At 40.5% G+C, this 14002-nt stretch overlaps 3 protein-coding genes across 3 annotated transcripts; 2 read left to right on the top strand and 1 right to left on the bottom strand.

The window, feature by feature from the left end:
• Positions 1-113: 113 nt before the first annotated feature.
• LOC307070536 (glycine N-acyltransferase-like protein 3) lies at positions 114-3617 on the top strand (the record flags this gene model as incomplete). Its single annotated transcript, XM_079729041.1, is given in 7 exon segments — positions 114-128; positions 895-923; positions 925-1015; positions 1846-1959; positions 2198-2318; positions 2406-2535; positions 2714-3617. Coding segments are annotated over 7 exon segments (900 nt in total). The 3' UTR covers positions 3114-3617.
• A 66-nt stretch (positions 3618-3683) lies between these two features.
• On the bottom strand, positions 3684-6218 carry mgme1 (mitochondrial genome maintenance exonuclease 1; the record flags this gene model as incomplete). The annotated part of the gene is made up of 6 exons (XM_079729040.1): positions 3684-3865; positions 3960-4092; positions 4190-4418; positions 4543-4961; positions 5050-5092; positions 6206-6218. The coding sequence occupies 6 exons, from the start codon at positions 6216-6218 to the stop codon at positions 3731-3733; spliced, it is 972 nt and encodes a 323-aa protein (XP_079585166.1). The 3' UTR covers positions 3684-3730.
• Positions 6074-13308, top strand: snx5 (sorting nexin 5). Its single transcript, XM_079729086.1, has 13 exons — positions 6074-6255; positions 7389-7493; positions 7595-7705; positions 7823-7944; positions 8043-8166; positions 8502-8597; positions 8716-8821; positions 8918-8993; positions 10575-10614; positions 10754-10840; positions 11010-11169; positions 11330-11415; positions 11613-13308. Exons 1-13 carry the CDS (start codon positions 6220-6222, stop codon positions 11661-11663), a joined length of 1200 nt encoding a protein of 399 aa, XP_079585212.1. The 5' UTR covers positions 6074-6219; the 3' UTR covers positions 11664-13308.
• The last annotated feature ends 694 nt before the right edge of the window (positions 13309-14002 follow it).

Here is a 14002-nt window from a genome sequence, read left to right as displayed (position 1 = left end):
TTTTAGAATTGCTTTGAATCATTTCAATTATTTCATATATAGATTAAGTTGGGTTTCAGATACAGCCATCAATGGGTTTACATTTGACAAAGAATAACATTTATCAAGGGCACATGGTCGACGGCGCTGTGAATTTATACCCATCTCTGGAATCCTGGCATCAAGAGGGTCTGTAGAGGAAGACATAACGGCATGTCAGGGATTGACATTGCTCCTTGTACACATAAAATACCAAAGCTTGAATAAAATGGCATTCACGGACATGAAATATTTCAGTTTCAAATTTGAAATAATAAAAATAAAAAATTAGGCATTGAAAACATTTGGTTTAACAAACGTTTAATATTGATAAAGATATTGGCCTTTATATAAAAAAAAATCTTCTCATGAATAAAAGACAACTACATGTCTCAGAGTAATCTCATCATGATCGATTTCCTATACCCACAAATATCCATTTGGTTAGGAATGTCCAATCTAAAATGTTGACCTCACTCATTCCTGCTCTCCAAAGTTCTCTAGGCTCAACAAACACTTTCACCAGAATTTCAAAAGCTGTTTTGAGCCCAGCTGATGAACGTGTGCTGAGCCATACGGTTTACCTGTAGTCACAACAGGCCACTAACTCCATTGTTAAACTGCTTGAGGCGAAAGACAATTTGGCCGTTTTATCAAATTGAACATATTTTAGCACTTCTTGTGAGCTCTTATAGCTTTTCTGTGTTGTAAGATATATTATACAATTTCAACGGGTGTAAAAATGTGAAGTAAAAAGATCCCCCAGCAGAGGGCATTCCCAGAACACAGCAATGTGATAAAGTCCATGTGTGTGTGTGTGTGTGTGTGTGTGTGTGTGTGTGTGTGTGTGTGTGTGTGTGTGTGTGTGTGTTATAGACAAAAAATGTTGCGTTATGGGAAAAGTATCCACAGTGTAACTACAATGAAGATTCTAAACAACCATGAAATACGGATCGCCGATCGTCTACTTCAAAAGCATATACCAAAAAGTTTAAAGGTAAGCTACATGCATTCAGTTATATACCTACATATGATCAATATATGTATATGCATATATGTATCGCTGTTTATTATGTCAAGTGTAGACTATGCTGCTTCCGCGAATGTGTTGGGTCTGTTGATTTATGGAAGCAAATCACTGCCATAATATTTTGGATACTAAAAGTCATTGAATTTAGTTTTTTGGAAATGTAAACACCATTGAATTCATAACATGGAACTATTATACTTTGAAAACAAGGTCATCTGAATGTAATCGTTTCGAGTTCACCTCTTGAAATTCAAACATGCTATTTCAAGGTCCACCATTTCAAAAACTCGATTCCAAATAAAAGAATGTCAACGTTCACCAATTCAGAAACGATATTCTAAGTTGCAAATATTCGAAATACGATATTCAGTACTCGTATTCAAGTTTTTTAAATACGGAGCAGAACATCCAAGCAATAAAAACTTAGAACTGCAGCATCAGGGCATTCCAAACACAGGCCTAAGCAATCGAGATTGAACGAAATCCAATCGACTTCTGGTCTATTAATGATTGACCTCTGACGTGATCAAAGAAAACTCATTCAGTCTTGACCGCTTAGGCATGTCCTTGGCTTCAGCTTTCAATTTTGTTGCATGAATTTTGTGTTCCGTATTTCGACTAGGTACTTCAATATGAGTAGGCTAATTAACACTGCGTTAATAATATCTGCAACTTGAATTGTTGTATCTGAATCAGCGAACGCTGGTTTTTCTCATTTGAAATCGTGATTTTGAAATGGCAGAACTTGAAATGCCATGTTGGAATTTCAAAGAGATTCTGTTCTGGGTTTATGTTAGGTATGTGGACTTCTGTTCGCTCTGAACAGAACCCAAGGGAGTAGGCATGCTGTGGAGATCTGTGTGGACGCCTGGCCAGAGTTTAACCTTATAGTCTGCCGTCCCCAAACCGAGGTACATTTGCATTGCATTGAATAAAAAGTTGATTTGATAATAAAGCGTAATAGTCAATGATATGTGACATTTATTAGACTAACAGCGTCTCCAACACAGCTAGAGAAAGTGGACAAGAACCAATAAGGCCGTTCCACCGGAGTGGTTTTAGTGGTTATTTTCCACCTAGTCGTAGTAATCAATGGTCCGTCGACACTTTTATTATATGCATACTGTTTACTGGGTTTCTCATTTCTAGAACAAGAATGTTCCAGAGAACACAAAATGGGTTTCATTGTTCTGCACTGATGAGCAGATTCTATCGAATATGTTAAAAGAAGATGAGATCATTGACTGGAGTGGCTATTGCATGCTTGCAGGTGACACAATTAAAAAATATCTACATAGATAAAGATATTTCTTTAAACTTTTCTTAGGTTTAAATTTAAGCTTTATTTCTCCTACAGGAATAGATACGTCCCACAATCAATTGTTCAAAGAAATATCCTCTCAAAGAGGCAGCAGCTTCCGGGGCCTATCGCATGTGCATCTATTACATTTGACAGATTTTGATTCCCTGCTCTCAACAGAACACAGGTAGTCTTTGTTTATCTGTACCAAAACCATTGGGAGAAAAGTCACTCCACTTCACTTTAGAACATGATATATATCAGCAGTATATTTTTCTGATTAATAAGTCACCAAAATAGTGGACAAAAAACGAAAAAGTTATTGTATTGTTAACGTTTTCATACTCTTCTTCAAATTTTGACAGCGAGGATCATTTTAGGATCTCCTCTTTGAATGACTCCCATGTTGAGTTAGTCAACACAACTTGGAAGTTCGGAGGGGATGAGAAAGGAGTAAGGCGCATTAAAAAGATGATTAGCAACTCTCCCTCATGTTGCATCATCGATGACCTTGGACAACCTGTTTCCTGGATTCTACTGTATGATTACTGTGCCATGGGCATGCTTCACACGCTACCAGCACACAGAGGAAAGGGCTACGCCAAAGCCCTGGTGAGCTGCATGGCCCGGAAACTCCGTGGCCAGGGCTTTCCAGTGTACTGCTTTGTGGAGGAGGAGAACACAGTGTCCTACAGGCTCTTCAAGAACCTGGGCTTTGTTGAAGATCCATCATACAGGGCTGCCTGGTGGGAATGCAACTTCTGAGGATACAACATTTATTTTTGTATTTAAGCATTGCTCTACTTGAATCATCTCAATCATATCATGTAAAGATTACGTTGGGTTTCTGAAACGGCCATCAATGGGTTTACATTTCACAAGCCTTTATCAAGGTCAGATTGTAAAGGCTGCTGTACATTTACAACCAGCGCTGGAATCCACCACGTTGTACATTGTTGTTTGACTGTGGTATCTGTTAACCACTGATCATGTGGAATTCATCATACATTGTCGGTTCCTCAAGAGACCGCTCCTTAACAGCAGACCTACATATATTAAGTTGGAAGTAAAATGTGGATTAAATCAGTAGTTGAACTTGAAGGCATCAAGAGGATCTGGAGGGGAAGACAGACTCCACTTTTTAACTCCATGTCAGGGATTGACAATGCTCATTGTATACTAGAAATAAAATATCATTCACTGACATGAAATTAACATTGAAATATTCCAGTTTTGAAATTAAATCAGCAGTCAAGACCTCAGACATTGAAAATATTGGATTTTATAAACTTTTAATATCGACAAATATGTATAAAAATATATACTCGAGTAAAAGACAACTACATCTCTCAGCCAAGTCCAATCTAAAATGTTGACCTCGCTCATTTCTGCTCTACAAAGTCCTCCAAGCGAAGCAACCACTTTTGCCAGAATTCCAAAAGCAGTTCCGAGCCCAGCCGATGAACGTGTGCAGGTGAGCCATCCTTGTAGGCCACAACAATAAGTCCATTTTCAACCTGTTTTAGGAGAAAGACAAAATGGCCAGTTTAGGAAATGAACATATTTTAGCATTTTTATTTATTTATTGTGACATTACTGAAAAGCAAATACCTGGTAATTATAGTTGTCATCGTTATTCAAAGCCCCAGCATACGCTGCCACCTGAAGAGGGTTATCATACGTGTTGCTGAGATACGGCTTTGGTCTCTCTGATGTCTTCCATTCAATCACACACAGTACACCCCTAAAGATTCAACAGAACAAATAGGAAACAGGTCTGCATACATTATGGCATATACAATTATTTTCAGGAGTCATTGAAATATAAAATGTAGGGCTACCTGTAGCGTGCCACACAATCCACAATGCCCAGGTAGTTCAGGGACCCATGCTGTACAGTGCTTTCGATTGCCCTCACTCCGCTGACGTCTTCTAGTATATGAGAGATGCTATCAACAAATCCTCCCACTTCCGGAGATCCAAATGCATCTGAAGGGTCTGTGTCCTTCTTTTCTGCAGTGAGAATATCCTCCACAGCATTATGGAAAAGGTGGCCATTTCTAAACAAACCTTAAAAAAGAGAAGCAGTACAAAGAAATGTGGGTTTTTAAATCGTCAAGTTAACAAATGTTTAGGATCCTATACAATTAAAAACTATATTTTTGTGAAGTGAGCCTCCTGGAAATACACTTACATGCACTATATTCTTTAAACCCTTCCTCTCCCAGGTCTGCAATCATCCTCTTTTTCCATCTCTCCAAATAGAACAATTGCTCGGGTGATAGTGTCCTCTGGAGAATGCGGGTAACACTTGGGACCAGAGACCGTCTTGGACCCCGCTCCAGTGGGATCCGGGTTAGAGGTCCAACGTCCCCCTCAAAAGTATCAGCTCTCTCACAGTTTATCAATGGCCAAATCACTTTAGGCTCTCTGGACTCATGTCTCTGAACCTGTGTTTGCGACTTGACAACGGGTCCGTATATGTGATCATTTTCAACGTCAAGTGACTCTGGGGTTTGGGAACTCACCCTTGGTTTGACAACGGACTTTATAAGAGAAGAATATCGCTCACTGTCCACTGAGCTGTACGGGCTATTTCTTTTGGGAGACAAGCTGAAATTGAAAGTGGAGAAGTTCTGAGAATGGTAAACACATTGAGTGATTCGTCTAGACGCGAACCCAGGAGAGGTCAAATGCTTACCAAATCGCAGCAATTGGTAACCGTACATTTCTGCGGTTTGAGTCTACATTACACACTTATAGCTGGAACGGAACTGTTGGACAAGTAACATTCTGTATGGGAGACAGGGCTCCACGTTACCAATACATTTCCTAAACGACGCGCATTTTAAAATGCTGTCATTTAAGAGCTGGGTAATGTAGTTATTACATTGACATGTGAGCATAGGAAGACAGCAGTGGACTTGTCGAGATAAAACTACATTTATTTATTTACCCATAATGCAAATCGCCCTGTTACATTTAAATGCTCTCGTGTGGTATAGGTGTTCAGTGCATACTTTACCGACAAAGCACAACAACAATGATCAATCAAATATATCTCAACATAAGCCACGAACTGTCTGTAAAATATATTATAATGTTCAAAGGCATTATATATATTTAAGTAGTATGCACAAAGCGCCCCGCGACACACAGACTTAAAGTGGTGTGAGTGAAACTGTAAACCCTTGAACAGATATGCATAGACGGCGCATTGACTTCCTCGACCCGTTGCTGCAGTACGTCAACGTCGCCGCCATATTTTAGAGGTCAAGATTGGTCTGCAAACAAATTAAAGCAAGCGGTTCTTCTGGATAGAAAGCACTATAACGTTGACAATTCTCAACCGATTTCAATCAACCGCTTTGATATTCATAATAAATCCTATTATTTACATATTATATTTAAAATATATACTTTTAGCTTTATATATATGTTTAACCCCGCGTAGATCATAAATCCTATTTCAGTAGATAGAATAACTCACTCTAGTGGATTGAGAGATGTAAACGGTATATTTCCTTAACTCACAAAAAGCGGGGCTCCTCTGATAACTTGTATTTGTTTACCGGCCAGTCTTTACCTCTCCAATATGGCGGCGACGTTGACGTGCGATCCAAGGCCAAAGCGGCGTCTCCGGTCTCTAAACCAATAACAGTTTCCTCTTGGCAGATATTATTCTTGGGCGGGATTTACGCTGTCATCGGGAAAAAAAACAACATCTGACAGCCTGTCAGCTAGCTAGCAAACTCCCTGCCTTGCTAGCTAAATCATCTCCTAGTCCGACATTGTTTTGTACTCCAGACTTATTCCTCCCCACTTGGAACCACAGAGCGGTTGTCGGTGCCTCAGACCGAGCTCCTTCATCATGACCACTGCCCTGGGGGAGAGCGACAAAGAGAAGGTAACGTTAACCCACAAAGGCTCGTCTCTGTCTGACACGGGTACGATCCCTAGCAGAGGGATCTGTGTCTGGCTAGTGTACGTTAGCAGATACAAACGTCGATCAATCCCTTCAGTTTGGTGACTCTTTGTTAATAGTTTTGCAAAGGCATCGCTTGTGGTTGTGTGTGTGTTGTTTAGTTGTTGCAATACTTCTGCAGTTGACTGATTAGGAGTAACGTTAGACAGTCCGGAGACGAGAGTCTTCTTCAGCCGTCAAAGTTATGCTGGTTAGCAACTGACTAGCATGGACACGTTTTATGTGGAGATACTGAAAGTGACCTAGACACTCTTAAATCTAGTTTTAATTAAACTACAAAGGATTGCCATTGGAATAATCAAACGCTGCATATCCCGTGTGTTCACTGGTGGGCTGACAGCCCCTTAAAGCTGGAGTGAAGATGTTAATAAAAATAGTAAAAAGAGTATTGTAATATAACGTTACTACAATGTTTCTGAACACTAAGTTTCATGCCCTATAACTAAATGTACAGTGCATTGTACTTTTCTGTATGATTCAACCGACTGCCTTCAAAACGGGATGCAAATTCAAACCGTCTCCACACTTCAGTTTGGCCTGTTGCATTTAAATGACACGAATGATTTGTGTATACTATGTCTATACAAAGATGTGTTTTGCTTGAAATGGGAAGACTCAGATAGAGAGGAAGTGAGGAGAATTGGCATGGGAGTGAAACGTGTGTATAATTTAACAACTTCTTAATCGACTTCCTTTTTTTGTAGTTTACTTCACTATCACACTTTCACTGCTTCAACTTGCATTTAACAGTTCAAAAGCAAGCAGAAATCCACAGCAATAATAACAACCTTCTTACTGTTTTATCCACCAACCTTTCCCAATGCTTTGCCAACATTTCACTTCTTCTTGTGGAAAAGAACAAAATACCAGTGATTTGCATTGTTTAAAGTATGCCTAAATGGTAATGTACACAATCTAACAGCCCCAGAATAATATTAACCAGTATTTAACTGTACATTTGATGATGATATATACCTAAATTATATATGGATATGGAACAGTTTGCTACCATTGAAAATAACCGTTTCTCTATTTTTCTCCTATCGTCTTCTTAGACACGATCTGTGTCAGTGGACCTCAACAATGACACCGCTCTTATTATTGACATTCCTGATGCTCTTTGCGAAAGGGACAAAGTCAAGTTTACCGTCCATACTAAGGTAAAACTTTGCCCCAAACAAACACCATTTCTTCATGTCTTTATCTTTACGTTATGTGCGAGAGAGATGTCATTGAACGAAAAGCAACTCTCTCTTCCCAGACGACGTTAAGCTCTTTCCAGAAGCCCGATTTTTCAGTACCCAGACAACATGAGGACTTCATTTGGCTCCATGACACTTTGGTGGAGACGGAAGAATATGCTGGGCTCATCGTGAGTCTCTATCAAACCCACCCTAGACACACGTTAACATATCGTGGACATGATGGAAATATCCTTTTAACTTCCTTCTTTCTTTCTTTTTTTTTTTTTAAATCTCCACCTCATCAGATCCCCCCTGCCCCACCCAAACCTGACTTTGAGAGCCCAAGAGAGAAAATGCACAAATTAGGGGAAGGTGAAGCCACGATGACGAAGGAGGAGTATGCCAAGATGAAGCAGGAACTGGAGGCGTGAGTTCTTCTCGTGGTCACCCCATGTCAGCGTCTTACTATCGAGTTCATATTTGTTTGATATTGACTGTCCCCGGTTTAATTTCCCATTCTTTCAGTGAATATCTAGCCGTGTTCAAAAAGACTGTCCAGGTCCACGAAGTCTTCCTGCAAAGACTGTCGTCTCACCCTATTCTGAGCAAGGATCGCAACTTCCACATTTTCTTGGAATACGACCAGGACGTGAGTGTGCAATCATGCTGTTGCTGTTCGTTAAGAGGGAGAGGAAGCAGGGAAATGGAGAAGACATGTGATACATTGCCTACATCCTGCTGAGATCAGCATTAATGCCTTTTCTGGTTCGTAGTGTCAAGGTCTACACATGCCAGCTTGGAGCAGCGCTTTCAGTGCTTGTAACCGCATTACACACTGCCAATGTCACACATATTGTGTGTGGAAAATATACAATGTGACGTATCCACGGATACTAGTTATACGTGCAATGATCCAGACGTGGTACAAGGATTTTGTTTAGATTCAACTTCATGATGATAAAAAATCCTGTTTTTTCGTTATAGCTGACTGTGCGAAGGAAGAATGCAAAGGAAATGTTTGGAGGTTTTTTCAAGAACATGGTGAAGACTGCGGATGAGGTCATCATCTCTGGGATAAAGGTGGGACCGCGGCGCCACGAGCACGCTCTACTATCACTGCCTGCTGGCATTTCTCATTTTCACAGTATCCCTTTTTTTCTTAATTTATTTTCTTTTGTTTGGAGTTTTCTTTTTGCAGGAAGTGGATGATTTCTTTGAGCAGGAGAAGACGTTCTTGCTGGATTATTATAGCAAGATTAAAGACTCCACTATCAAAGCAGAGAAAATGACTCGCTCGCACAAAAGTATTGAAGGAGTTATGCCTTTTGAGTTCATTTTTTGTTTACCCAGGTGCGGAACACGTTTCATTGGAATGATTTTATTTTTTCTTCTCCCACTAGATGTGGCTGATGATTACATTCACATCTCTGCCACTCTTAGCAGCATATCTGCTGACGATAGCACAGCCATTAAGAAGTAAGTGATGCATGCAGAGTCGCTCACCAGCTTCCGCAAAAGACTCAAAACTCACCTGTTCAGAGTTCACCTCAACTCTGCATAGAAACCAATGCACAGCCACCATTGAATGTTGTACGTCCTGGCACTTGTACATTGCACTTATTCAAGGTACTTAATTGTGTAGCATCTACAGTAGCTGCTATCATTGCTTTACACAGGGAATGGGTTAGCCTAGCGATTGTCATACTTGCACTTGGTTCTATGAACATCTTTACTGTACCGACAGCGATATATTGTTTCACTTCTTATGACAAATGTACTTATTGTAACAAATGCACTTATTGTAAGTCGCTTTGGATAAAAGCATCTGCTAAATGCCCTAAATGTAAATGTAAATGCATACTGTTGTATGTGACGGGTTCACTATGTCGTTGTCATGCCAACACAAAACGATTGTAAATGTTTTCTTAGTGCAGCTCGCTCATTTTTACAGATGGTTCTTAGGAAATATTGCACATCAGACCAGCTTGCACATATCTAGATGGATGGTTATCTGAAAGTCTTGGGTGGCTGGATTGGAACTTGTCCTGGGAAAACTATGCCAAGTTTTCACTCAAGTAAAAAAGGCAAATGGTGAAGTGACTAGTGCAAGGGAGTGCTTGAAGTGGTCAGCAATGCTCTTGACTGAATCACTGCAGACCTGTCCCCTGGTCCAGCACTCCTCCTGGTGTCTGGTTGACAGAGCAGGGTCTGAGATGTTTTGAAATGAGAATGGCTTGGTTACCATGTAGGAAATAATATCTATGTGGAACACAGCCCTGTCCTCCATGTTATAACTATTTTACTAGCACTGCCACGCCCTCGAGATGGCCTTTGCTCTACTACGTTACAAACTCATGTTTATGGAAAAACACTTTTTCCATTAAATAGCTGGCCTAAGAGCGAAATACTCTTGTATGTTTGACCTATCACTGTGCTGCAGAAATATGTTTGTATCTATTTAGAACATCTAGTTAGTCACAGCCTTCCAATGCTCTTTTGTGTAGCTCATGTACAGATGCCATTTGGTTTGGCTCTGGATTGAGGCCGTTATTTGGGCAAAGCACAACCATCCATCAGACACTGTTGACTCACCACTCTGTAACCCAGACTACACTGCTATAGTTAAGATATTTTCATAATCATCTTTCTCAACGGTTGACCATCATTAATAATGATCAAAGGAGATGACTCATGTTTTATTGATCATCATCAAATACATTGTATTGTTAAATTTTAGACATGCATGAAACTGCCATACACTTCTAACTGCTTAAGGAAAAGAGATCTTCTGGCATTAGCAAACACAGAACAGATGTGATTTATATTATCGCCTCCATCTCCCCTCCGACGTCTTGGTAACCTTTAGTCAAATGAAACTCTTGTATACGGAATGAAAGCCATCCAGTTTCTGAAAAGAGCCTACCGGAAGACATGTGGGCTTTTTGATGGCAACTTTTGATTATATAATGTTTGACTTGTTTGACTTGAAGCTATGTATGGATTTTTCATGTCACTTTTAACAAGCGCTAATTAAGCCTTCTTTTATGTTTTCCGCAGACACTTTGAGAAGTTGGCAGACCTTTTTGAGAAGCTGAGGGTAAAAAAGATAAAGAACACGGCTACCATCTAATGATAATTCATGGCTGCAGTCAAAATGTGACATTTCAGGTTTATGGGCTACAGCCCATTCAGAGATCCTCCATTTAACACGGGCCGCGTGGTATCGTTTTCTGCAGAAAGTGGAGGGTCGGGTGGCCTCCGACCAGGAGCTGAAGCTCACAGAGCTCCTCCGATACTACATGAGGGACATCCAGGCCGCCAAGGTGAGACTCGTTTCAGCCAGTCTTGCTTTCCCTAAGGAGAGCGTCTTCAAATCACAATGAATTCATGATGAGCTTCAAGCTAAGTTTCATGTTTGGTGCATACCATTGATGAAGTAGGACTTGTCCATACCGGTGAGTACATTAATCAGTTAATGTGCGTGCCCCTCAGGACCTTTTGTACAGGCGCGCAAGGGCCCTGGCGGACTACGAGAACTCCAACAAGGCTTTGGATAAAGCCAGGTTAAAGAGCAGAGATATCCCCCAGGCCGAGGACCAGCAGCAGCAATGCCTGCAGAAGTTTGACAAGCTCTCAGAGTCCGGCAAGAGAGGTGTGTGTGTGTGTTTGTGTGTTTGTGTGTGTGTGTGTGTGTGTGTGTGTGTGTGTGTGTGTGTGTGTGCGCAACACACTTGTAACCCATCTGACAGTAATGGCCTGTTGCATGTGTCGTGTTGCACGTACGTGTCTCACTAGCTGACTTGTGGTTACAGAGCTCACCAGTTTTAAGGGCAGGCGTGTTGTGGCCTTCAGGAAGAACCTCATCGAGATGGCTGAGCTTGAGATTAAGCACGCAAAGGTAATGCTAACAATGGTATACGGATGTCTATTTGATCATGCCTATGCAGTTATGAAATTAGCTTTAAATGTGGTCACAAGCCGACACTTTCCATGAGATGGCAAATGGAAATGGAGATTTGTTAAGTAAAGGACTCGTAAAGGACCATAAAATAAAGGGTACAGTATTACATAGCCCTTTCTCCCCTTTGTCCGCAGAGCAACGTGGCTCTGTTGCAGGGATGTATCGACCTGATGAAGACCCACTAGTGAGCCGGCATTCCCGTCTCACCACACACAAGGACTAGGAGAGGGGAATCATGAAATCCCTAGGTCCTTTTCTTGCACCTGACCCCTGTTCCTCCCCCTTTAACACCCCCCGAGGGGTTGAATGCTGGATGCAGTGTGTAAACCTGCACCAATGCACAAATGTCTTGTTCGCAGTATGTCTCCATGTTTACATATAATGTTCCCTAATCCTATTCCTGGCGCAGTCGGTGGAATTCACAATTTGTGTGATTGCCTATATGGTTTGCCGATGGTCTTCCTTATGGTTTTGCTATGTTCCTATGGTCTTCCTTATGGTATTCATATTTTTTCCTTTATGGTCTTCCTATATGGGCTTCCTTATGGTCTTTCTATGTGGTCTTCCAGATTGGTATGTCTATGTCTAGGGTCGAGAGGGTTGTTTTGGTTTGTTTTAATAATATAAATTCTTGTTTGGGTTTTCCGAGGGTTTATGCCAATGGTGTTCATTTTGCCTAGCTTTTTGATAATTTCTTGCCTACCGACGGCGCTAACCCTTTCCTATCCTTCCTTGAACACACTTGGGCAAAGTAGTGTAGTTTGAAGACTCATCCTTCAGAAATACCCTTGAATGAGAGAAAAAATGCTTAAAGATAAAGATGTTTTATTTTTGAGTCACGGCCATACTTTGTTATTTTTTACCTTTTGAGCTCAGGCCTTTTTTTAAATCAAGCTGTGTCACAAATGGTTGACTTCTGAACATACTACGTGTGGCAGGAGGGAAACGCGCGGCTGGGTGGAAAAAAAAATCCTAGTTTTCTGCATTGTTGAACTTTGAGATGGTGTACAATGAGGCAGATTATCTCAACCACAAGCGAAGTTCTCTCCTCTGTATTTGGACGAAAACCAGCGATCCTCTTGTGTTCTAGAATAGCTGCCCTGTGCCTCAGCAATGGACACTTGGGTTTGTCCTTGCATTCCTCCTAGTCATCATCACCCAGGCCAGATGCCACATAATGCAACACTACCAGAAGAGCTGGACTGATCTACTGCACATCTAGGGTCAGTCTAAACTAATTAACCGGCAATATGCATAAGAACAAGGTAAACTGCTATGTGCACTTGCTGAATATAGTGAGTAGGTCTGTGAAACCCTCAAACCACGAGGAAGTCCCTTATTCTTTTCATTTATATATCTCTGAACATCCCTCAGAGCGAACCAACTTTATTTTGTTGGTTTATTTCCCTATATTTAATCTGCATTTACCAGCAACTTCGCTCTTGAGTGAGTACTTATGCACTTAATTTCTGCCATGATATTCTATTATACATAGACCATGTACTTTTATCCTTTTTGACACAAGTCTTTATTTTTCTAGAGTCCACAAAAGTTTCAAAAGTTAGTTCTTTTCATAACAATATATTTGGATAAAATGTGATTATTAAAAAGTGTGTGTGTGTATATATATATATATATATATATATATATATATATAATGTGTGTGTACAACAATCTACAAATCACCATGTGTTCAAAGGGTTTTGGATGAATTTTGATAATGTATTTCTAATGGATTCCAGCAGTGATGATGACTTTACAGACAGTTTTCATATAGGCCATTTCTTTATTTGTAATTATGGCTTTAAATAAACTACTACTTTTCCCATATTTCCTCTGTCCTAATCTGTATTTTGTCTTCGCTTGTTGGTGTGCATAATATGACTACACTGGGATGTACAGCAAATTAAGTTGTCGTGCATGAGTAACTTGTCGTGCGTGAGCTCGTGGTAAAGAAAAACATTTAATTCTATCTGGAAAGTAGAATGGAACATTAACTGCACACCACAAGGTGGCGCTGTAACTTCTAATACAAATACAGCGCAATTTATTTGTTCTGTACATCGTGTGACATTATGTATGTTTATGCTTCAGTCCGACAAATGTTAGGTCAATTTGTGAAGTTTCCAGGAATGAGACAATCTGGTTTACTACACTGTAGGCTTGGAGGAAATACCAAAATGCTCTTGGGAATCAGCAACCACAGTGAATTCAACATATTCATACGTTAGCAGCCCTCAGGAACCAATGCTAAAAAAAGTGTCTGCATTGAATTAAAAGGTCAAACTATAGAACGTATTTAACCATGAACTGGTTGTTTCCGCTTTCTGGGAACATGTAAGGATGTGGCGTAGTAGGTAGAAAGTCTACAGAGATACACATGCAAAGGTTACCAGTACACGTTTAAGGGGTTTGTCAATATTGACATCTCCTGTGTACTGTCACAGTGACCTTCCCAGATGTTAAACCAACGAGAGTGCGCCACATCACACATGCCACCACGTAGGGCTACACACCATATGTT

This window comes from Pollachius pollachius (genome assembly GCF_949987615.1).
Source record: "Pollachius pollachius genome assembly, chromosome: 2".
Lineage (NCBI taxonomy): Eukaryota > Metazoa > Chordata > Actinopteri > Gadiformes > Gadidae > Pollachius > Pollachius pollachius.
This window is presented reverse-complemented; position numbering and strand designations above follow the sequence as displayed.